The sequence below is a fragment of the Dermacentor variabilis genome, chromosome 3 (assembly GCF_050947875.1).
Source record: "Dermacentor variabilis isolate Ectoservices chromosome 3, ASM5094787v1, whole genome shotgun sequence".
Lineage (NCBI taxonomy): Eukaryota > Metazoa > Arthropoda > Arachnida > Ixodida > Ixodidae > Dermacentor > Dermacentor variabilis.
Window position 1 is genome coordinate 43,177,603 of NC_134570.1, and position 23,760 is coordinate 43,201,362.

Sequence of the window (23,760 nt, forward strand, 5' to 3'; positions counted from 1 at the left end):
GGAAGTGTGCACAGACATATTTCAGCAGACAAAACAATGAGCAAAAGGCATGCAACGTGTCTACAAGAGCGCCTTGCGATTTCCACATTCGCCATGCGCGTGCTCCACCATAAACTTAAGGATGTTCCAACTAACCTCTCTCGCTACCGGGGCCACTCCTCGTAACTGTTTGAGCACCACGCATTACGGTGCACAGCCCTCTCTGCTTGCAACTAAGTTCGCGCTTCGTAGTGCGTTACATGCGAGCATACTCCAAAAAAGGTTTTGCCGTCGGTCTGAGTAAACATACGAGGCTCTCCAAGAGAAGCAGACGATCTTAGCTGACGAGCCGGAGCAGACGGAAGGGTTTCCCGAAGAGAGGAGGAGAAATGTCTGCAAACCAAAGGAAAAGGCGGCGGCACCGTGGAGAGACAATAGAGAGAGAGAGAGAGATTCTCAGGAGAAGAAAGGTAAAACGAAAGGAGTAGATCTTTATCTTCCATACGAGAAACCATGAGAAAAAACAGACAGCTGATGCCCACATTGACGGGTGCTGCCATCTGTCGGCACAGCAGCGATCTAACGGGCCCGTTATCGCGGCGCTCAGCGCTGCTTAGCGAACCAATCGCTTCTGGCACGCAGTACGCGCACACGCACCTGTTGAGTGAGGTGCGCGCGCGCGAGCACAGCGCAGTCAAGTCGCGCGCGATTATTATTATTACCTGTTGCTCCCGCAGCGACGACGCGAGCTCGCAAGGAAGGGCTGCGGTGCGCCGACGAGAGGCGGAGAAGGGGGAGGGTCGAGCGTGTCTCCAGCGGAGCGTCGCTTGTTGTGTGCGAGCACGAGGGGAAGAGAGTGGGGGCTGCCTTTCTCATTCGTCGTCGGTGATTTCCCTCTCAGAAGGCAGTCGGCCTCGTCGCATGACCAGCGGGCGCAGCACGACGTCCCGTTCAGCGCGCCGTTACGCCGAAGCGATTGAATAAGAAGTTGTCTAGAAGAGATCACTCCCTTGAGTGCTGTAGCGACGTTGGACACGGCGGACCTGAAGACTTCTCGGAGGAGTCGGCAATGTCCGCACCTCGGTCGCGAGGTGTCGGTGGATTCCTCTTCGACGAGTAGATAAGAAAGAAAATAAGAAGCGCCGAACTGCTGCGGCTTGGACGAAGTTCCGGATACAACAGCTCGGCGCGGGCGGCCCAAACATGCAGCAGCACAACAACGTCGGTCACCTCTACTCTTCGAGCCCGCAGCCGTCGCCGCTGCTGGCGAGGCTCCCTGCGTTTCGCTACCCGAGCAGGAGCTCCGGCGGCAGCTTCAGCGGAGCCTCCGGAGTGCCCGGCGAAGGCGGCTACGACCAAGTCGTCGCACTGCCCTTTCTGCAGACCGCGACGATGCCTTCGCAGTACATGTACTCGTCGGACAGTCCTTCGCACAGCCCGGGAGGCGCAAACGGGCGAGCAGGCGGCGAAGCCGACAGCGGAGACTGCTACGCCGGCCTGGGTCCCATCATCCTGTTCCCGACGTCAGCCGGTCTCGTTCCGGGCATCCCGACCATGGTCAGCGACCCCGACCAGCCGCCCGGTACGCCGACGAGACTGGTGTTCCAGCCCATCGCGCCGCCGACGCCGGCGCCCGCGGACGTCATGTCGAGCAAGGGTTTCGAAGAGGCGGCCCGGTACCACCTGCGCTCGTTCTCGTTCGGCGAGGAGCCCAGCAATCTAGCGACCCGCAAGGCGCGTCGGCTGTCCCGCTCTGTTCCCGAACTGAGGCCGATCGAGCCGCCCAAGTACACCCCTAAGGTACTGCTCGAGGACGACTACGAGACGTCGTCGGACGAAGAGAATGTTACCGAGCAGCCCAAGAAGAAAGTGAAGGAGTCCCGCTGGGTGCACTACCTGGATCTGGTGGCAGGGTGCTCGCGAGAGGCCGTCGGCCTGGGTAACATCTGGAGGTTTCCCTACTTCTGCTTCGTCCACGGAGGAGGTGAGTGGAGAGATAGCATGGCGCAACAGTTTTGGCCGCGGCTGCGAGGCCCGACGATTGTTCGACGAGTTGTCGTCGTTTCGATGCATGCGATACCGGTGCTTTCAGCGAGCCATACTAACCCGCGGGAGCTTGCCTCGAACGTCTCGAGGAGTCGAGTTTGAAGGGCTATAGCGGCCCCCGGAAACTCGCTAAATCGGCATTTTCAGTAGACACTGACAGGTACAATAGTAGACTGACAAACACTATTTACAAAATAATCGTCCCTCCCGATGTTATCGGCGTTATAGCTTTCAGCTGTACTTTGCCTTCCTTTCTCTTTCTCCTTCTTCTTCTTCTTTTTTTTTTTTTTTGCCTTTTGAATTCGCACTTAGCGGTACTGCTTATCCGCGTCCTAGCGGATGTTTGTTTCGCGTGTTGCCTTTGGCTTCGACATAAACGCACTCATAGGATTTTACAACGCCCGCTCACATGGTCTCGCGGTAGCTCGTTATAAGCGAAGTAACAACATGCCTTTTCGCTGAAACAAGTCCATGCTCTCCAGTACCTTGACAATGTTACACATAAGTAAACTCGGCTTTGTGTGAAGCACACGGCAGCTACTACAGCTATGGCAAAAAATGTAAAAGTAAATGCAAACATAAAAAAAAAAAAGAAAGCTGTGCAGGAAGGTGCAAATAAGGGGGCCCCGACGAAACCGATAACACCAGCGGCGAGTCTGATGCGCTACAACGCAACGTTCCCGGCCTTCTCGGAGCATATTATTGTTCTCTCCTTTTTGACCTTCCTCGTATATCCTGTCTCTCGCGCGGCGCCCTTCATGCCGCACCGGGGGCGAGCGGTTACACTGAACAAGACGTGCCTTTTAGTGGCATTCGCAAGATTGCAAGTTGAAGTAGCTCAGTTCGGGTGCACTGCTGCTGTGTCTTGAACTGTATTTCTTGCAACCAGGCACCAAAGCTGACCATACGAAACATTAAAAACCCTACAAGAAAGCGTGCGACTAATTGAATGCTCCTCGTACATTTGTTCCAACGAACCCGCAAAGGGTGCAGATGTCTTGACATCGAGATATTTTTTTACGACTTTTATGCTGCCTTTTCTTTCTTCGCCTTCGAAGCACGGACAATTAATTAACACCCACTGTCCTCGTGCAGATTTCTTACGTCACTCTCGCACGCATAATCGTGTTTAGCTGAGTTGCAGTTACTCTTCGAGGAGCAATGACCGATGGCGGTACCACTTAAGCATTTATCGTACAATCTTGAATTATATATGTGTAGTTGAAATTACACGTGTAGTTGCAAAGGATCTCCACGCGTATTCACAAAAGAAGTTCCCACGCCAGAACTGTTCGTGAGAGTAGATGTCTGACGATGGTGGTGTCGGACACATTGACCGACACCACCGTTGACCGACACCACATTGACCGGTATAGCTAAAGCTATGCCAGTCAATGGCAAACAACTATCACCAACGAATTTAAATCTCTGCGAATTCGCCCGCAGACTCCTAGAGACGCAGGAACTCTCACTGGAGCTAAATGCGCTTGGAGAACTCCCCGAGTCGCACGTCGCATAGCAGTTATACATTTTTATCTGGGAAACAAGCCGTTACCCATAGCCACATCCATCTTTATAGGCTGCCCTAGCGACTCGCGGCCAAAGAACACACCACTCGCATGCAGGTGTGTAGTAAAAAAGCAGGTCAGACGTTCCTTGCGCAAAGTGGCAGATACTTGCTGCGCGCTCGCGCACTCAAACGGCTCTGCTGACTCATTTCGACTTGTTTGCTTAGGCACGTACCAGTCGGTCGAGTGCCGAAGCGGAGCCAACCGCAGCCGGTGTGATCCGGGCTGAGTCCGATAATTTCTAAGCGCGTATATGGCTGCATTGCAGTGTTAAGTAATTGTGTTGGCACCTCCTTTACTGCAAGCCTATATCCATAGTACGCATATTTCCCTTTGTAACACAAAGCGATAAACTGAAACTGAGACCCTACCGTAGTCATTGTAATTAGTGAGCTTTAGAATACAGCTGCAGTGTGCTCAAGCTGCTAGCTTTGCTCCTGCTACAGCTAAGTCACGGCGTAGCAGTCTCCGAAGACGCGGTGTGGCCTAGCGTCTTCGCTATCAGACGCGTAGATGACGGATGGCCGAAGCGATAGCGGTACGCTAAAACTTCCCATTAAAGTGCTTCAGCTTAGTTTTACCGTTCTGGCGTTATCGATACCGCTTCCCCCTAACTTAGCATACGTGACAAACCCCAAGCACGGGTATGTCATACACAGCTAGCGGCATCGGTAGCGGTAGGACGGTAACGCCATGCTAAAACTCCCTATTATCCAGCTCAAGGCAATCACTTTAACTATTACAAGGAGCAATTGTCAGTAGGCCTAACCAGCAAGTCTTACTGAGCCAAACACTGTCTATTGTACACACACTTCCAAGGCCGTCGACCTCTATATAGGGAGAACATCTAGTCAAAATATACAGACACGTTTATCCGTTTTGTGGCAGCAGCGTTTTCGTTACCCCAGAAAACTGCCGGTCATTATTTTTTACAGCCAGGTTAGCCGAGGAAAAAATAAGACTTTTGTCCCATAGTTTACTATAGGAACCCCTTCTTGATGTGTTGAAATATAATGCACGTGCCCAACGCGGTGAGTTCGTGTATGCGGCTTTCCTACTATGTTTAGCAGTAAAATTGATTTTTGAAACATTCTAACTGCACACTAAAACTGGTGCCAGCTGGCGTGTTCTATATATTTGTAGGCTATTATAACTTGTAGCTATTCCGTGGTTAACTGGAAGTCATCTTATAGTTGTATGTGTAAACATAAAATGAGCCTATACGGCGTGTGTACTTAGAAAGCTTTTTCGGGAGAGATAGATAAAATTTATTAGTCTCAAAGGAACTAAGGCCCCAGTCCAGGCCTCCTGGTGATGATATGTCGTCCTGGTGTGATATAACCCAGCACGTTTTTGACGTGCTACACTAGAAGCAGCCACCACAGTTTTTCAAACTTTCGTGTGGGAGTCTCCCCCTCCTCCCAGCTGCCTGGACGCTGGTTGTGTGGTAGTTTAGAAAGCGTTGTCATTCTGAAGATGGAGTTAGCAGGGCACTATCACAGGATGTGTTTATTTGATGTATAGACCTCAAAGGGGGGGGGGGGGGAGCAGCCTGGGTGCCTGTTAATATAACGCTTATAGTGTGGTGTGAGTAATGCGTGTTTGTGCTTTTCGTATGATTGAGGCGCCCTCTCTGGAATGCGTGTAGGATCTTGTATTGAGAAGTGTTGATGCTTCCCAGCGAGACTTCAAAATTTCGGGAGAAAAGCGATTGGGCTATTAGACGCCTGACGTAGGTGCCCATTAATGAAACGCCGTCCCAGATATCTTCGGTTCAGGTCGAAGCTGACGCTGTGAACACTCTAATACAAAGGGCTTTTAGCTCTGTGTATGAAAGACCTCTACTTGAAATCGCAGAGAAACTGCATGGTTCTGAGAGAGAATAGAGAGACGCGTTCACGCGTGGCAAACCGCATCGCAATTTCGCTGATAATTTCTTCACTGTTACATTGGTTTCTTTTTTATTGTGTCCAAGATATTTAGAAGCAATATCTGATCTCCCTCTCTATCTCTTTTATGGCACCCCCATCCACGACAGGACCTTAATTTTACGCTTGGGATTCTCTACCGAAATACAGATGATCTTGAAATGCTCACGTTTGTCCATCACTGAAATGCTTTATATGAAGCTTGTTGTTTCTAAAAGAAATGAGTTCCTTCATATACTGCCTGTGCAAAGGGTACTTTATAAGTCTTCAGCATTTAACAAATATTTTTAAGGAAAATTGCCGGGTATTCAGACAAAAAGGAAAATGAAACATCCAGTCTAGAGCTCTGTACGTCCGCAATAAAAACAAATATACCGCGATACTGTGAAGTGCATGTACCACGTGTTTTATTTTCTGGCCGCACCAAATTTCTTTTTTTAATTGCCTATGGCAGATAAAACAATTAGAAACATTCAGCTAAATTACTCGATGAAGCGGCCATTATTTGTACGAACAATCAGAATGTTTAATTGAATACTTAACGTAATTACATGAACGAACCTTCTAATTAGTTACTTTGCACCACATATTGAAATTTACGAGTTGTATCCGGTAACCCCGTACGGCGTATCCACTTGGAACGAATTCTCAGAACTACACCAGTTCCGAGATAATAATTTTCAAAGGGTACGACGAAAGGCCCTGACGTTCCACTTGCCTTTGTGCTGCAACGCATAAAACAGCGTTTTCTTAAGTATGTTAAACAACACAGCATTTTCACCGCAAGTTTGAAAGCGCAGATCTAGAAACCGGCGTCATCCTCATAATTCGTTCCAACTCGATATGCCTTCCAATCTCACTAGCTGCAATTCGTAGATTGAAATATGTGCCGTACTTAATGAAAAACGTTACCTAGTGTAGCTATGTTAATTATTCAATGAAGCCTTTTGATTTCTCGTAGAAGTAATGGCCGTCTCATCGACTAATTTAGCTCCATGGTTGGAACTGTGGTATCTGCCACAGGCAATTAAAAAAAAGAACGTTGCTGCTAAAAAAAAAATCCCTATAGTGGGGCCCGAATTAAAGCGGTCAAATTGCTATGTTATGCATTCTTCTTGAATGCAATTCAACAAATTTGAGAATAGGGCTTTCGCATATAACTCGTTCCAGCAAAGTAGCTATTTGACCAAAATTGTAGAAAGTGCGTCATCTTTAGACCGTCTGGGATGTGCAATCTACGTATAGTTGCGATACACGGTGCTATAGTATACAGAGTCTATAAATTACGTACTTCACGAATCGATTCTTTCATTTATTTTTTTCTAAACTTACCGCTTTCCGGCAAATTCCGTTAACTATTTTCAGGCCATATACATCAATACTGCGGTTACAACAACAGCTTAAACTTTCCTAAACGAAGCAAATCTCATACGAACAGATTCAGCAATTGTCTCGTATAAGAGCGCTTTTTTTTTTAACTTCGAGAATATTTGTATACGGAGAAATCGGAGTCAGTTCCGCGCTGAAAAACGCATTTCTCTCTAAACGAATGCACGCATTGTCGTTGCCCCGTTTAACGTCTTTCCACGTGCGACTCGCGTCTTCGCGGCTATAGCGCTCGCGCTCAAACTTGTCATTCGGGCTCGCTTATAGACTATACTACAGAAGCGCTTATAGGTGCCGCCGTTTTGGGCGGTTAACGCTTCTAATTTCCATCTTTGACGCAACGTACGCATTGATACAGACAATTTGCAAGCGCGAAAATATAGTTGTATAAATGCGTTCAGCGTTCACTGACCATGTTACAAGACATTACTCCTCATAAAACTTGGAAGTTCATTGTGTTGAACAGCCCAATATGGCGGCTCCCGTGAGTCGCATGCAAAGTCGTCTATAGCTCACAAAGTTGCCGCGTAGCCGACCGACCGACATTCGTGCTTCACGGTCGGCCGAGTTCCGCGACGAGGCGCCTCGATCGTCGCATCCTGGGTCCCGCGATTCACCGAGGCACGTATACACGACCACGGACGCGCACGCCTCCTTGCCTGCAGGAACGCGTGCAGTAATTTAGCCCGCACTTGGGCAATGCGACACCGATTCGGGCGCCGTGCTTCCTACTTTATACGCATTCCGCAATGCACCACAAAGGGGGAGCATAAATGGGGTCGATCATGTCTCGCCCTTAGGGCTGTGCGCGAGTATAACAAAGAGAGAAGTGCAGTTAGATGGCCGTCTCTTCGTCGTCTTGCGCGGACTTCGACAATGTAACCGTCGCCGTCCTCCTTGTCTGTGGGGTGCCTCGACTAACTGGGCGCAGTTTTCTCGGTCAGTTCATGGACTATCGCTTGGATTTCGTGGAACTTCGTCGCAGAATTCAGACCGTAGAGTGCAAAATTCAGATCGCAGTCTGCTTTGTTCTTTTCTTTTTAAATCTTTAATGTCTTCTTGTACTCCTTTATTTTCATTCGTTTATGCCTTCGCTTATGACACAAGCCTGCCTATACTCAATTTGTATTCCAGTTATTATACATTCAGATAGGCACTCTAATTTATCACCACTGTTCCCCGATTCTAGGCGAATCTCTCAGAGTTGGTATACGCCACTGCCACACAAGGGTCTACGTCCGCTTTGGCAGCAGTCCACCTCCGCCCCCCTCATATATATATATATATATATATATATATATATATATATATATATATATATATATATATATATATATATATATATATTAATGCCACCAGCTGCGCCGACTGATGACGCAGACCGAACCGATCCGAGTCTTCCATCCGTTTGTGTACGTAGACGCGTTCCGAGTGCTATGTGTCTATGTGTACCCAACGCGCACGTATACGTCTCAACCGTGGGAAAGCTGGCCCGCTGATAGGCGACACTCCCCCCCCCCCCCCTCCCTGTGCGTATCGTGTATACCGCGTGCCCACGAAAAGGTGGGGGAGAGGGTGTCTGGGAGTGCAAGACAAACGATTCGGCAGCGAGCACGCAGCACCGTTCGCGATCTCGTTCACTCTCGCGGCGTGCGGCCGTGATTGTCTAGCGAGCGCGCGCTTTACGCGTCGAAGTAAGCCAGGGTTAAAATCCATGGACATCCAAATCCAAATTCTTTGTTTCCAAAACAAGTTTGGTGGTTGACAGGGCTAAAGGCTGCGGTCTGAAGCTTCGACAGAGACCCGGGCACCCTTATTACTCAGATTCCGCCATACTAACTACGGCTGTGCGAATGGTTCTTCTTGGAATGGAATCGAATAGCGCTAGACGTGAACCGAATCGTGTACCAATCGAATAGCACCAGAATCGAATCGAATATTTTTTTTTTCGAGTAGTTTGCGAATAATCTGCAGCCTTCTCGCCATTATAGAGTCGAACATCTTTTTCACACGCCGGTACACTCACAAGATTAGAAAGTTTCTGGGATTGACATCGCACATTGTAACGCGCGCTATGCATCAAGAGTGCAAAGAGGAGCATTAGGGGACAGCTAAGCAGTTTGTTCGCAAACTCGGGGCACGTCTGAGCATGCGCGGTCGTGCATTGTCAAATAAAGTTTAGAAAGGCAGTCATTGTTAGTCAGTTGTATCTTTGTATACCTTCGCGACAAAATAAAAAAAAATTCCTGTTGTCTGCGGCGATGGTCGATCGATAAAACAAAACAAATAATGCACTTTTTCTTTAGTTGGAGTCGTCGCGGCAGACGGTGTACCAGTATTGTATCAAGTTGCTATGTTGCAAGGGAACACATTAATAATTAATCCGATGAGAGGACACAGGCGCTGAATTTACAGGTATGTTCTACAAAGAATATACCAAACGATATCCACTACCGTGTCTGAACCACTCGGAGACGCGTCTAAGCAATGTTTCTTTCTTTCTTTCTTTCTTTCTTTATTTATTTATTTCTTTCTTTCCTTCTATACATCAACAGATTCATTGTAAGCAGTCCTGTTTAGTCGGCAAAGTCCGGCTGTCCGAACGTTTAGCGTGCTCTAGTATGTTACGCCCACTGCGGATGAAATGAAAGTTATCGCATTTTCGCTTAAATTTTCATATTTGATCGTGCACGGAAGACGACGTTAAGCATTCGAAAACTATTCGAAAAATGTTCGGATTTTCGAATACCCGCCGTGGTTGCTTAGTGGATTTGGTGTAGCGATGCTAGGCAAGAGGTCGCCGGGATCGAATCCCTGCCGCGGCGGCCGCATTTCTATGGAGACGAAATGCAACAATACGCCGTGGGCCTTGCATTGTGGTCACGTTGATGAACCGCGAAGTGGTCAAAATTAATCCGGAGTCCCCCACTACGGTGTGCTTCATAGTCCAGACTTCTAGTTTTGGTACGTATAACACCCTAGAATTTATGTTATTGTTGTTCTTTTGTAAATTTTCGAATAGTCACTAGAGAGAGAAAGCCGGAGGTACATTAATCTAAGCGGCTACTCTGAGTTGGGAAAAAGGGAAGAGGAAAAGTGTTGTCAGTAATCGATTCGAGGACCAAATTGAATAGGACAACGTTCGATTCACTATACTCGAAATGTTGAAACATTCGCACACTCTTGCATGATATTGCCTAATCCGCCATGCTGTTGGGTCTGATTGGCCCACAGGGCTGCCACGGCGTCTCTGATTGGTTCAAAACGCTCAGGTGGCGAAATTTGAAACAGTCCTGAACATAGCGTGCACCCCGCGAGCTGTGGCTTTCTTCGTTCGCTCACTGCCGATCATTTCAAGTCTTCATCTTCGCATGACCCCCATGTCTTGTCTGGACCACTGCAATTAGTTACAAGTCAAATAAGAGGCGCAACCTTCGTAAAATCTCAGATGAACATTCAGTGTCTGTCTCATGGAAACGCATTATCAACAGCAGTCAAACCTCCCGTCGTACTAAGACTTGCCGTCCAGCGTAACTGCTGTATACGAGTAAGCTTCTGTCTGTTCACGCAGCGAGCGTTGATCATTAAAAGGACACGTCGCGTTTCTGTATTATTTACGTGCTTTTGTACGTGTGCGTAAAAGAAACTTTCATGTCGAACGGGGAGAGAACCGAAGGCCACAATTTGTCACCAGGCCTGTCACCTCCTTCGCACAAGCTTGCCTCGCGGCGTTCGACGTGATTTGTTACTGGTGTGAACGCACGTAAACGTGCGCTACTATGGTGCCCGTTTCTTAGCGTCCTTGCAGGCTATAAAGTGAATGGAAGAAGGACGAGTATCGGCAATCGACGTATCTATCTTCCGACAAACGGCGCTGGCAGCGGAAGCTTCCCGATGCTCGAGATTTAATTAAGAGAACATCGAAAACGTGTGCCCCCCGCCTCTCTAACGCGCGACAAGTGGAGGTACGCCTAGCTCCCGTAGTAAACAAACTGCCGTGCTCTGCTATGTAAGCGAGTCAGGTTTGCCCAGAGTGCGATCAGCGAACCCTGAAGGAAGTGCCTCCGAATTTCGTGTCGAGGTTGTTGCGAAACAAACTCGAAAGCGGGCGTTTATACAAGAGCGCGCCTTTTATTTTGGTTTCTCTTTCCTTACTGCTTCTCTCTTCTGTGCTACTCAGTACAGCATGCCTGCCGTGGCGACGCAAGCCGCATGCGAGTGTGGGAAGAAGTTTGTTCGCAGGGAGTCTGTAAGACGTCATTCGACACAAAGTGTAAGGGCACTGATCCGCGCACACTGTAAAAGTAATTTAAACTCCTAAATGTGAATAAGGTGTAAATCAGCCTATAACTCGCATCCTTGCAGCCAATAACGAAGTAAGGGTGTGAGTTATAGACCGATCTACACCCTCATTCACATTTAGGGGTTTAAATTATTTTACATTGTATGCTATCTATAGAGTTAACAGAAAAGCATTTAAGAACTAAATGTCATTTTTTTTTGCGATGATGTACCGGTACGACCTAACTACTAGCTGCGAATTGTCTAATCCAACTATTACACTTATCTGTGTAATACAATTTAACGCGATATAAAATATACGACTTCTGTACTACCACTGCCTCTAACCCTGCGTAGAAACCTATAAAAGAAAAATTACGTTTTACCTTGAGACGCCCCATATGTAGCGCTCGAAATTTCGCATTTGCCAAAGTCGTCCTTTAGGAATATTAAACTCCGCTTCACTTCGGGTATAAACGCACCACACAAGGTAGGAAGAGTAGCAATATACGCAGTTGTTTCTTGAGAAGACGCACAGCGACCGCCCGCTCCAATAGGAGGAAAGAAGAAAAAAAAAAGAGAGAGAGGAAAGAGATCGCACAAAGCGTCGGCAGTTTCGTAGCTGCGCAACGGGAGCGACGGGGAACGGGCAGAGTTCCATATTAATTTTGGCACCGCGATGCACCTTAACTTGCACCTGAATATGCGAGCGTGCACGATTGTACGCCCGAGTATACACGCCCGTTGTTGCATATGGCCAAGGAGGTCTAAAAAGAAGTGTGGCTCCCATCGAAATGCTGCAGCCGCCGCTATCTGACAGTCGAACTCGAGAACGCGCGTTAGACTGCAGAACACCGTAACCACCTGGACTCTGCACCGAGGCGAATCGGGTGCCTCAATTTACACCGTTTTAATATAAACTGCTTATAAGGTGTCGCTGCAATGACTTGCACAGTAAAGCCCCTAAGATACTGCAAAGACCCGGTACTTTCGGGTCAGACTTTGGCTATCGGTCTAGGAAACCTGGGATTCACCGTGTAGGCGTATATGTATCTTCTACCGTATGCTACACATATCTGGACCCTTCTACGTATGTGCGAATGGCACCAGCAGTGCTGCAGGAAATATATCTCTCTCGCGCGCATAAAAGGTCGTCGAGGCTTATCTAAAGTACACGGCGTTATGTGGGCTCCCACCGCTTTTATCTGGCTCGACTGGACACAAAGAAAAATACGCTTCGCAGCTCGCCGCTGAGCGTGAGACGACCACTGACAAACAGAAAGCTCGACTTCTTTTCTCGCCCTTTCGTAGAGGTTCGTAGAGGATTCCTATATTCCTCTCTCTCTCTCTCTCTCTCTCTCTCTCTCTCTAGGATCGAGCTCGACCTCGCAAACCCAGAAAGGAAAGGCTGAGCTGGGCAGAACTATATATATATATATATATATATATATATATATAATTGCTTTGCTATACTCGTGGGACACCAGAAACGTCGTTATCACTGCGAATGAAGTCTGGGAAGACCAGAAAAAAAGACGCGAAGACGAAAGTCGGCCTTACACGCGCTCAACAAGATTTCAACAACTGCTGAAGATGCACGTCTCGTATATATACAGTCGAGCACCGCTACATACAAGGAATGCCCATACAGCGAAAAGATCTGTATAGCGAAGGAATACATGTGTCTCGGTTCTACTGGGGAGCTGTGCGGCGCGTGATCTTCGACAGCGAAGTGGCCTGTGTATAACGAATGATTTCGGAGACACCCGAGCACTTCGTTACAATCGCGTTCGCCTGTAATTGATTTCACGAACTCGAGTCCTATACTTGCGGACAACTTTCATGTGGCAGTGAAGGAAATGTTACGAAAATGTCAAGTGGTCGAAAGCGGCCAGATCTACTAGTCTATATCTAAAAAAAGAGAGAGAAATAAAAACGCAATAGCTCTTTCAAAGCCTCGTGCATCGATTAAAGGAGGGGTCGGTGTTCCAGTCAGTATCTTCTCCGTATGCGGTTTATTCGATTGTGATCATTTCTTTTTCTCTCTCTCTCCTTGATCCCTCTTTTTGTTTTGTTTTGTTTAGTATGCCGTGCCCCCTTCCTCTTGTGCAGGGCAGCCAATCAGAACAATCCCAGTTTAACCTCCTTGCCTTTCTATAAGCTCTCTCTCTCTCTCTCTAAAGAGTAAGACCGGTCGCACATTATTAATGAACCACTTTCAGGTTAGTAAAACTTAGCAATAGGAGTGAGCTATTCCTGAAGAGGTACGTATGTCGTCATCTTTGGCGCCAAGTAAGCTTCGAATATTCAGCGGTTAGGTTCGATGCTCGTAGAACGGGTGTCGTGTCGGGGTCGTCTGACGCACGACATGCAGCGAGTCTCCGTGGGAGATACATCTCAGAGAAAGGGACGATGACACGGCTTCCAGGGCGCACTGTGACACGGAGAATGTGGGTCACCGTGTATACTGCACACCTCTACTTCTCACGAGCAATTTATCTCGAGGGAACACCTCGGCATAACCTGTCGCGTCGTCCTCATATATATTTCGTAACTCTTCAGGGTTGCGGCGAAAGATAAGAATACCCAGCGAAGTGAAAAGAAAGAAAAAAACCGGACGCTCCGTTTACCCGTTTTCGTCCCGTTTGTCTGCTGGCCATATGCAGTATATGCGTAGTTCGCGCTGCACCTGCTGTTTCCTTTTGATCTGTCGAGCCAAGTTATGAAATGCCGCGCATGGGGTGTAGTCGTCTGTGTAGCGCACCTGTGCTCACACAGGTTGTTTTGGGTGAATGTTTTCGAGTTCCGTAGGTCGGTGTGGAATTCAGGGCTCGCAAGCTTGCCATAACCTGTCATGCAGTAGGAGGCATACAATAATAGGATTGGCGTTAAAAGTAAGATTAAATTGTGGGGTTTTACGTGCCAAAACCACGTGACGCACGCCGTAGGGGGGGGGGGGGGGGGGGGGGACTCCGGATTAATTTTTACCAGCTGGCGTTATTTAACGTGCGGCTAAGTACACGGGTGTTCTTTGCATTTATTCCCCACCGAAGTCCGGACGGCCGTGGCCGGGATTCAATCCCGCGACCTCGTGCACAGCAGCGCTACACGAAAGCCATGCCAAGCAACTGCGGCGCGGTGATTGGCTTTCACGCATAGCACGTTCTCTGAGATCTAATCTAGGTTATATAATTTCTTTTTTTCTAGCGTGACGTGACAACCTTGAACTTCTCGAGCTCGCAACTCTGCGCGTAAAATCGTGACCGTTATAGTCGCGTCTATTCGCCGCGCAGGCTTGGTGGCAATGGTTTCTTATTTCTGCTGGTAACTAGGTAGCGGGTTCGATTTGGTCGCGCAGCTGCCGAATTACGGTGTGAATTGAATGCAAAAAAGAAAAAAACGACCACGGACTGAAATTTCCGGGGATTTCCGACGAAAGCTCTACGATCAATGACGAGTCTTCCACTACAACATCCTTCACTTGCTGCAGTTCGGGGGCGCGGCACCTTCTACAGTACTGCGGGGCTGAAGATAGCACGCTTCCGCGCCTATTACGTACGGGCCTACTGAGACCTGGGCCCGACCGTAGTCCTAAGCTCCCAGGCCCGAGCCATCCCCGGTCGGGGTTCGGGCTCGGGCTTACCCACTAACCCCGGACCAACCTATAGCTATACAATACTCTTACGAAAAATGTGCACCCTTTGGGGTGTATATCTGCCACACAACAATAATCGTCGTCTGCCTTGCTTGCGTTTCCTTTCTTGAAAACGCTGCGCTCGCTACTTTCCTGTCGAGAAAGCTCTGTCATGCTGATGACGGGCTAACCGTTCGTGACTTGGAAGTATACCGGGCACGCCGCGTTAAAGAAAGGAAATGCGGACAAGACAGATGACGAATATCATTGTGTGGCAAAAGGGTGTAATTTTGCTTAACATTTTTAATGACGAGACATATAAATACCGAGAAAAACATGTTTATTCTTCTATCAAAATATGCAAAGCACATCAAAATAAGCATAATCAACAAAAAGAAAAAATATTTTGCAGAAATTTTTCAGCAATAGAGGGAAAACAGCAGGCAGGAAACTGGAAGTGGGCTTCACCCCACGCCACGTAAGGCTTAATTTTCAATTTGTATAGACAGCTCTCATCATATGTGAACCATAGGTGCACATTTCATTTGCTTTACATCACATGTGTGACACCCCTGCAGCTGCATATGTTGCATCGGCCTGTCTCCTCTGTCCTTGTTGTTGTTGTAGCCTGTGACACGTGTGACTCCTACCCACGATGGGGGATTGGCTTTGCTTGCACAAGACACTTAGTCGCGTGCCAAACTTCTACTTCCTCGTCCAGTGTTCCTGCTCTAAACCAACACATGACGCCTGCTGCCTGTCATTCAGCGTTGGCCGAAGACATTTAGCTAGAAACTTCGTACTCAGTACTTATACTCGGCAGAAACAAAATTATTTTTTGGTGTGTTGCCTGTAGGCAACACTCGTCAATAAAGGGTTATTGACGAGTAGTTGAGAGTGTAGCGGTTCGTCGGTGCAGCAGGCGCCAACGCATACGCGAAGCGCTGCTGTAACCGCAACGCGCGTGAAGAGAAAAAAAAAAAGAACACGCGGAACGGGAAGCGCATTAGGCGAACGCTTTGCATACTTGCCGCTTCTTTTACGCAAGGGACGTGCCCGGGAAGACAACCGATATGAACGCGCCCGAAGACTGCGCGCCGGCAAAGCGATGCAGCCTGTCTGGAGTTCACCGCAACGTTCGACTAAGCAATACTGGCAGCAGTGCCAACGTGAACCCTATGTTGCACCAACGTTGTGCCATCGTTCTGCCACGTGTAACCAATGTGCCTGCTATATACTACGTAATAACGTAATAGTTCTGTGGAAACCCGCAAGGTGGAGAGAAGTAATTAAGGGAAAATGAGACATCCACCCAATCGTAGCGATTGCTACAAAGAAAAGGCTCGCAGTTGAAGAAAAGTGGTTGTTTGGTGGATGTCTCAGTTTCTCTTAATTATCTAATAACAATGTTTGCGGGCGCTGCCACGCGCGCGATGACTGCTCACTGGGTAAACGTTCGCCTGTCCACGTTTTCTCTCACGTCTTCCAACTAGCACTTAAGAGGAAGCTTTAGCTCGGGTGCTCCTATCTAAATATGTGCAAAAGGAGAATTCGTTTTTTTTTCGGCAATCACTGCACCAATGTTGACGAGGTTTGTTGCATATAAAAGAAAAACTTAAAATCTAGTGACTGTTGGTTTCGAATTTTTGATTTAGGTCGTCAATTTCTTTTATAAGTATAGGCGAAAATCGCAATTATTGAGAAAACGAAACTATCAAGTTTACAGCTCTATAACTCAGCAAGGAAAAATCGTTTCACAATTCTGTAAATTGCATCTGATAGCGCAAAAAATTGATATGTTACAAGTGAATCTGAAAAAAAAAAGATCAGCGATATGGAAATTCAGCTTTTGCAGAACCCTTGTAGACAACGTAAAAAATTTACTTAAGATATAAATTGACATGTCGAATTTGTCTGCTTTGAATGATCTTATGGAGCCGTTTACAGAACCGCGATATCTCTTCTTGATGCAGAGCTATTATTTTATGAACTTCGTTCGTCTATTTTTTTCGAACTTGCGAATTCTGTAAAATTCTTTTAACAAAATTCAGGCCCTAAATTGAAATTCCGCTTCCAGCAGTCACTGGAATTTAACTTTTTCTCTCAAATGCAACATTTCTTTTTTAACAGAGCAACGTTTTCGCGTTTTACATGTATTTGAATAGGCCGCGTTGGAGTTGGGCCCGAGCTAAAGCTTCCTCTTAAAGTGGAGCCAGCATAGGACCAACACAGGGCCTACGTGTCCTATTATTGGTGTTGCAAAAGCGCTGCGAACAGTACAGAGGTAAAGAAACAAGGATATACAACTAACCTGCCCCGTGTTTTTGTTGTATATCTGCTATTTGGCTTGCCATATGTTCATAGCGCTTTTGCAAGTTCACTATGAGTTATCCACTTGCACGGTCAATTTGTGCCCTAAAGTTGAGCCTAGATTGGCTCTGCAGTAGGTGCTGCTATGGGATCTTCTGTAGCTACATTCATTGACCATCGTTACTTTGCTGCAGAGTCACTGACCACACTAAGAAACAAGATAAAAATAAAATTGAAAAAAAAAAGAATATACCAGGATTCCAATGAAATTCTTGCAGATGCATTCAACTTTTTCAGTAAGACACATCGTAATCGTTTACAAATAGCACACACTCCTGCACAATACGAGGCCACTCATTAGGGAATTTATAACATTTGTGGTAATTATTTGTGCTTGGTCTAATTATTCGGGGTCGTTACTAAAAGCACCTACGGTCTATCCACATTGCACCATATATCCCTGCGAAGCTTCACATTCGTGTACTGAAATTGGTTCATGGATGCATAGCGTGATCGCTACCTTCTTTCGCTAGTTTTCCTTTGACGGCAATGTTTCTCTATCCCGCAGTAACCTCTCAGACGCGTCATCGGAGTAAACTACATGCTTCAGTGTCCTAGTCTATTGCGTGACACTCTAGTTCATCGCATGCGTACAAGACTTAGCAATCGCTGACCGCACAGTTGAAAGCAAAGCGTTGGTCTAGGGATTTTCTGTATAATCCACAACTCAGATTTTTAGCGCGGAGTCTTATGGGACAGCGATGGAACACATGATGGAGCTTTCTGTGTGATTCGTCGTTGCCCTGAAATTCTGCGCTAAAATCTAAGAGATATGCGTGGGCTTACGGCACTGGGCATCCTTACTCATTCTCTCTCTCTCTCTCTCTGTCTCATTTCTTTAAGCGTCTCGTGCGCGCTACTCGTTTTATTCGTGCCTTGTTCTCGTACTCTTATCTTTTTCGATAAAGTGTATCGTCATCACCATCATGTGTTCCAACGCTTTATTCTTTATTTCTGAAACAGTCGAGCCCACAGAAAGCAGGCTTTCCTCCGTCAGTGGGCGTCAAAAGGAAGCAGACGGCCATCAAGGGCCTTCTGCTTTTCCAAAGCGCGCGGTCGGGTCTTGTTTACCATGCGTGTCAGGGTCAAGGGGTCACCGCGCGCTCTCTTCGCTTCGGCTTCGTCCCCGCACGTGACTCGGAAGGCGTGGCATCCCATTTCGTGCCTCTATGCATCTTCTCGCCTTCTGCGAACCGTTCCCCAAGTTGGCAGCGGTCGCGCGACAAGTGGCCTCCTGCACGAACGAAAACAGCAATTAGTGGAGAGTGACTGATACGTCGGCGCGCGACGATCAAAAAACGACACCGGACCAGACAGCATGAGCGATAGTTGCGACATCTATAGTACGCCACGACGAGCCATTTTTCACGCACTATCTTCAGTGGACGGAAGTGTCGTCTGTTGGTTAGGAAGTTGTGCGAAGGTGTTGCAGATTTCATGGTTTAAGAGCAAGCTGTATAACTAGGGGGCAGCTCGTATAATAAATATGTGCGGACGGATAAGTAGCTTTTCTCGGCAACCACTGCACGAAGTTTGGAAGCTTTAGCTCGGGTGCTCATATCTAAATACATGTAAAAGGAGAGTTCGTTTTTCTCGGCAACCACTGGACCAAATTTGGCGAGGCTGGTTGCATTTAAAAGAAAAACTTGAATTCTAGTGAATGTTGGTTTCAAATTTTTTCATTTAGGTCGTCATTTTTTTATTAGAAAATGGCAAAAATCGCAAATTTTCAGATAATAAGACTACCACGTTTACAACTTTGTAACTCAGCAATGAAAAATGATATCACAATTCTGTGAATTGCATCTAATAGTAAACTTAAAGAGAACAAAATTGATATGTCACACATGAACCTCAAAAAATTTCGCAATATGGAAATACAGCTTTTGCAGAACCCTTGTACACAACGTAATGGTTCAACGTAACGTTGAACCGAACTCGCGTATCGGTTCAACAGATGCGCGACATCAGCATCCCGTCTTGCATAACGGGAACATGGCGTCTACGTAACGTAAGCACGACATCTACACATAACGTAACATGTTACCTGCGTTAGTGTATAACATCGCGTAAAGTCAACGTATTTAGCATCGACACGAGCGTCTACACCAAAGAAGCCTCGCGTTCGCCGATTCTCACAGTGCGTGTGATCGGCACAATAGTTTAGCCCGCAATGCCGCAAGGAAAAGAATAACTCAGTTCAGTTGACGATGTTTACAAGGCAAGCTGCCACTTCCAAGCAGAGGTCCAAAATCTCGCTTTAAAAGGCGTTGCTGCGCGTCCCCTCCGTGTTTGTCGCTGCCACATCTCGGGCATGTGGTCCAAGGGCGACGGGTGGCGAAAGAAGTCATTTTTCTTGATGGATCCTCTGCAGATTAGACGGCCCAGACATACAGCTTCTGCATTCCGTCTTCGGTGGATTACCATGCAGTGTTTGCTCTCTGGAGATTCCGTGCGCACTCTCAAGGGGACGTTGGCGCGTGTGTGAAGGCTCCCTAGTGTTATAAAACGTACAGTGACGCCAGCTGATCTGACGAGGGACCCGCGTAATCCCCATGCCAGTGTGCAGCCTTCTCCCGCTCTTCCTGCAGACGTCGCACCCCCCCCCCCCCCCGAACTTTTGGAAATCCATAGGAGTGCTTTGTTGGACACTGTTAAGGTCCGCCATATTGTCAACTTGCGCCATCTTTGCGTTTTTTAGCCAATCAGCGACGACACCCTGCGAGTAAATGGCAGCTGACAAAAAGATGGCGAATTTGGCATTATGGGGGGGGGGGCAGTATTCCACAGTGCCCACACAATATATATATATATATATATACATATATATATATATATATATATATATATATATATATATATATATATATATATATATATATATATATATATATATATACGGATGCTTTATCGAGTAGACACTGTCCTTGCATATTACGAGCACTTGTCTGTCTGTAGCCGGATGAAAATGAAACGCCGGCTCACGGAATCAAGCAGTAAGTCTTAGAACAAGCCTTCCTTCTTCGCTGTCCGAAGAGACTTCTGATAAGTTTCTCATTTTGCGGGCCACGGCAGTTTGTGAAGCAACAGCATCCACGTCGATGGTAATTACGTCCGTTATCCGTCTAGATATCGAGTGGACAACGTAAATAACGCCCGCAGTTTTGTTGTTCAAATGTCTTTATTTACATATTTCGCCGCGTTCCTTGCATCGTATCGTTATAGTCTTGACCGTGCATTTCCGTTGGCCTATTTTGCACAAATAACGTACATCTTCGACGTCGTCGTCTGCCTTCCGGAAGGGAACCAGACGACACTTCAAAGTTGCGCAGTCACGCTGCAGGCAAGGCGCTGGCGAAAGCCGGCGCTGCACTTCTGTTTCTCCCGGACAAGCTTTGAACCCAGGGACCTTTGCGCTTCTAGTAGTTCTTGTTTGCCCTGCACGCTTTTATTGTGACAGATTATTATGTGGCACGCGTGTGCGCGGTCGCGTGCTCGACAACGAGCGTGACAGTATAGTGCAGAAGAAAAAAATAAGATAAGAAAAAAAAAGAGGTAGAAGGAGACCAACAAAACGGCGCGTGGCCGCGAGCCAATGGGAACCGGTTCCTTGACGGATGCATGAGTCGCGGTGATAGATGAGGGCCTCCTATTCACTCACGCGAGGGGACACGCTGCGCGAAGGGACCTTTCCAATTGCGAAAACAAGAAGAAAACTACCTCCGGGCGCTTTCCGCTACGCGAGTGCTTGCGACGTGTTGTCAGACTTCAGAGGTGTCAAGGCGACAGCGCCCGCAGACTTTCGCGTGTTCCGAATACGCTGCGTAACCTTTCGCCGCGAGGAGAGAGAGAGAGAGAGAGAGAGAGAGAGAGAGAGAGAGAGAGAGAGAGGCATGCGTTCATTCACTTCGCTGTCTCATAGCGCTCGTTCACTCTCCTAACTACTACTCGACCATCCGTCATTTAGTCTCGTATTGATTCGCTGTGCGACAGTGCTCGCAATGACGTCTTATTAGGGACGCCCCCCGGGGGGGAACCTTCTACCTCATTTACAAGTGTGGCGCCGAGCGTCGAAGTCGTTACTTTTGCAAATCTCGCAGCAATATACGGCTCGTCAGTCGGGCGCACGCCGTACGACGCCTCATTAGGACTCGTGACTGCAGTGAAGGGGTGAAAGGTGATTGTTTTGCTTGGTGACACAGAGAGAGAGAGATAGCGTGTGTGTGTGTGTGTATGTGTATGTGTGTGCGTGTGTCTGTGTACGTGTGTGTGTGTACGTGTGTGTGTGTACGTGTGTGCGTGTTGATGCTTGCATATCCACGTATTCACGTATGCCTTACATATCCACGGAAAAAGGGAGGGGGGAAATAAGAATATACGTACGAGGTGGTATCACAAGGTTTCGAGACTGGCTCTGTTTTGAAGAAAGGAAGTTATTTGTGTGCAAACACTCTCACCTTCAAAATAGTCCCCTTGTACAGCAATACTGCGCTCCCAGCGTTTCTGTCAATTTGCGAGTATACGTCCTGAAATGGCTGCTTACCTGAACGAGTGGATCATCCTTCTGCGATTTGAGCTTGATTTAAGCAGTCGCGTCAGAATGGCGACCTTTGAGCTTGTTCTTTTTTTTTTTTTTCAATTCTGGGACGAGAGCGATATAAGGGGAAGCGAATCTTTACGAACGATCCACTTCGTCCACGTCGAGGGTCATCACTATAGAGACGTAACTTAGGTGAAAGGGTACGACCCTTAGACGACACAACAGTTCGTCGTCGCAGTGGAACATCCCAACGTCTCCACGACCGAGGAAAAAAAGAAACAGATTATGTAGTTCGACAAAGTGCATGCTCATAGTGTTTTTCGGCATTCGCGGCGTTGTGCATCGGGAAATCGTTCTGAATGGCCAGGCTATGAATAGCGAGTTTTACTGCCAAGTTTTAGGACGTCTGAAGAAGGCCGTTTAGATCAAGAAACGGGCCAATCTGGGCCGTACGAAGAGCCGGATTCCACACGATGACGATGTATGCTGTCGCATATCACAAGACTCATGCGAGTTCTTGGCCAGGCACAACATGGTTTCTACTCTGTACTCGTCAGGTTTAGCTCTCGCTTCTTTCAATATCTTCCCTAAAATGTCTTGTGATGTCGGCATTTTAGAATGCCGACATCACAAGCCATTGCAGCGGAGGCCGTCGAGGGCAACGCTGCAGTTCTTAAGGATGACAGACTTGGACAAACGGCTGTAGCCTGAACTGATTGATGTTGATAGTCCTACAAGTAGTACTGGGCTGTGCGGTGATAGCATGGTGTGACAGCGACCGACTTTGAGTGCATTTGTGCCCGCCTTCTTTCTCTCTCTCTAGTTCCCTGTCAATTTACCTGTCACTCCTTTCCTCTCTCCCCAGCATAGGGTATACCAAAAGTGGATCTTCCCCTCTGGTTAACCTCCGTGCCTTCCCATTTCTTCTGGATGTTTCTCCCCCTAAAATAAAAAACCAAGCTCAAAATTCGCCATTTTGGCACGATCGATTCGATCAAGCTCGAATCGCAGAAAGGTTCTCGACTCCATGCCGAAAGATGACGTCTAGGATATGCACATTTCCAAAGTGCAAGGAGCGCTGGGAGCGCTGCGTTGCTGTGCAAGGGGACTTTTTCAAAGCTGGCGGTATGCACGTATATAAATTACATTCTTTAAAACCGAGACAGCTTAGAAACTTTTGATACCACCACGTACATATGAAGGCTGTGAAGGCGAGTTGTTGAAAGCAAGTTGAAATCAAGTTGTTGTTGTTTCCCTGACGCACTGTCCCTTTCAGTTCGTCGTTTTCGCAGCCAAAGCAAACGTACTGCGCGTCTCTGAATACACTCTAATCTTACGCGCTCAACAAGCGCATGCCTCCCCCCCCCTCCCCTCTGGGTCAGAGGGACAATAAAAACCGCAATAAATATGAACGGGAAAACTATATTTGTTGCATATTAAGACGTCAGAGTAGAATACACATATCGCAATTAATCACTGCTTGAAAAACGAATTGGGTGTTTCGTGTTATATTGCTCACGACTGCCCATGTGCAACCCCTATACACTAAGTGAAGCCGTCAGTGATTGACACAGGCTCTTAACAACGACGACGACGACGACGACGACGACGACGACAACAACAACAACAACAACAACGACAACAACAACAACAACAACAACAACAACAACAACAACAACAACAACAACAACAACAACAACAACAACAACAACAACAACAACAACAACAACAGCCTCGCAGTGGCGATCGGAAGTCTACCGGCCTAGGATTTTGGGAAGAGAGCAGAAAGGAAGGACCTAGAGAGAAATCCGCCGCCAACGTTACCGTAAACACCGTAGGAGAGAGAGATAGAGAGAGAGAAAACTTGCGCGACGAACTTCCCGCTGCAGGAAAAGTACAGCAGCGTCATGACGTGGAGTTTTCACTGGATCACACTTCATGGAGTGAAAATGACGGTGATTTACAGGGGTTCGACATCCAAATTAAACACTGGGGCTACGAGAGAACTATGCAGCTGGGAAGAGAGAA

The 23,760-nt window shown here is 47.4% G+C and overlaps 1 protein-coding gene across 1 annotated transcript in view; it reads left to right on the forward strand.

The window, feature by feature from the left end:
• The first annotated feature begins 641 nt into the window (after window positions 1-641).
• The window catches only part of LOC142575465 (sodium- and chloride-dependent GABA transporter 1-like), a 106,856-nt gene continuing 83,737 nt past the window's right edge, over window positions 642-23,760 (forward strand). The window contains exon 1 of the mRNA XM_075684848.1: window positions 642-1,963. Coding sequence (XP_075540963.1) covers window positions 1,183-1,963 — 781 coding nt within the window. The 5' untranslated portion in view covers window positions 642-1,182. The remainder of the gene's footprint in view (window positions 1,964-23,760) is intronic.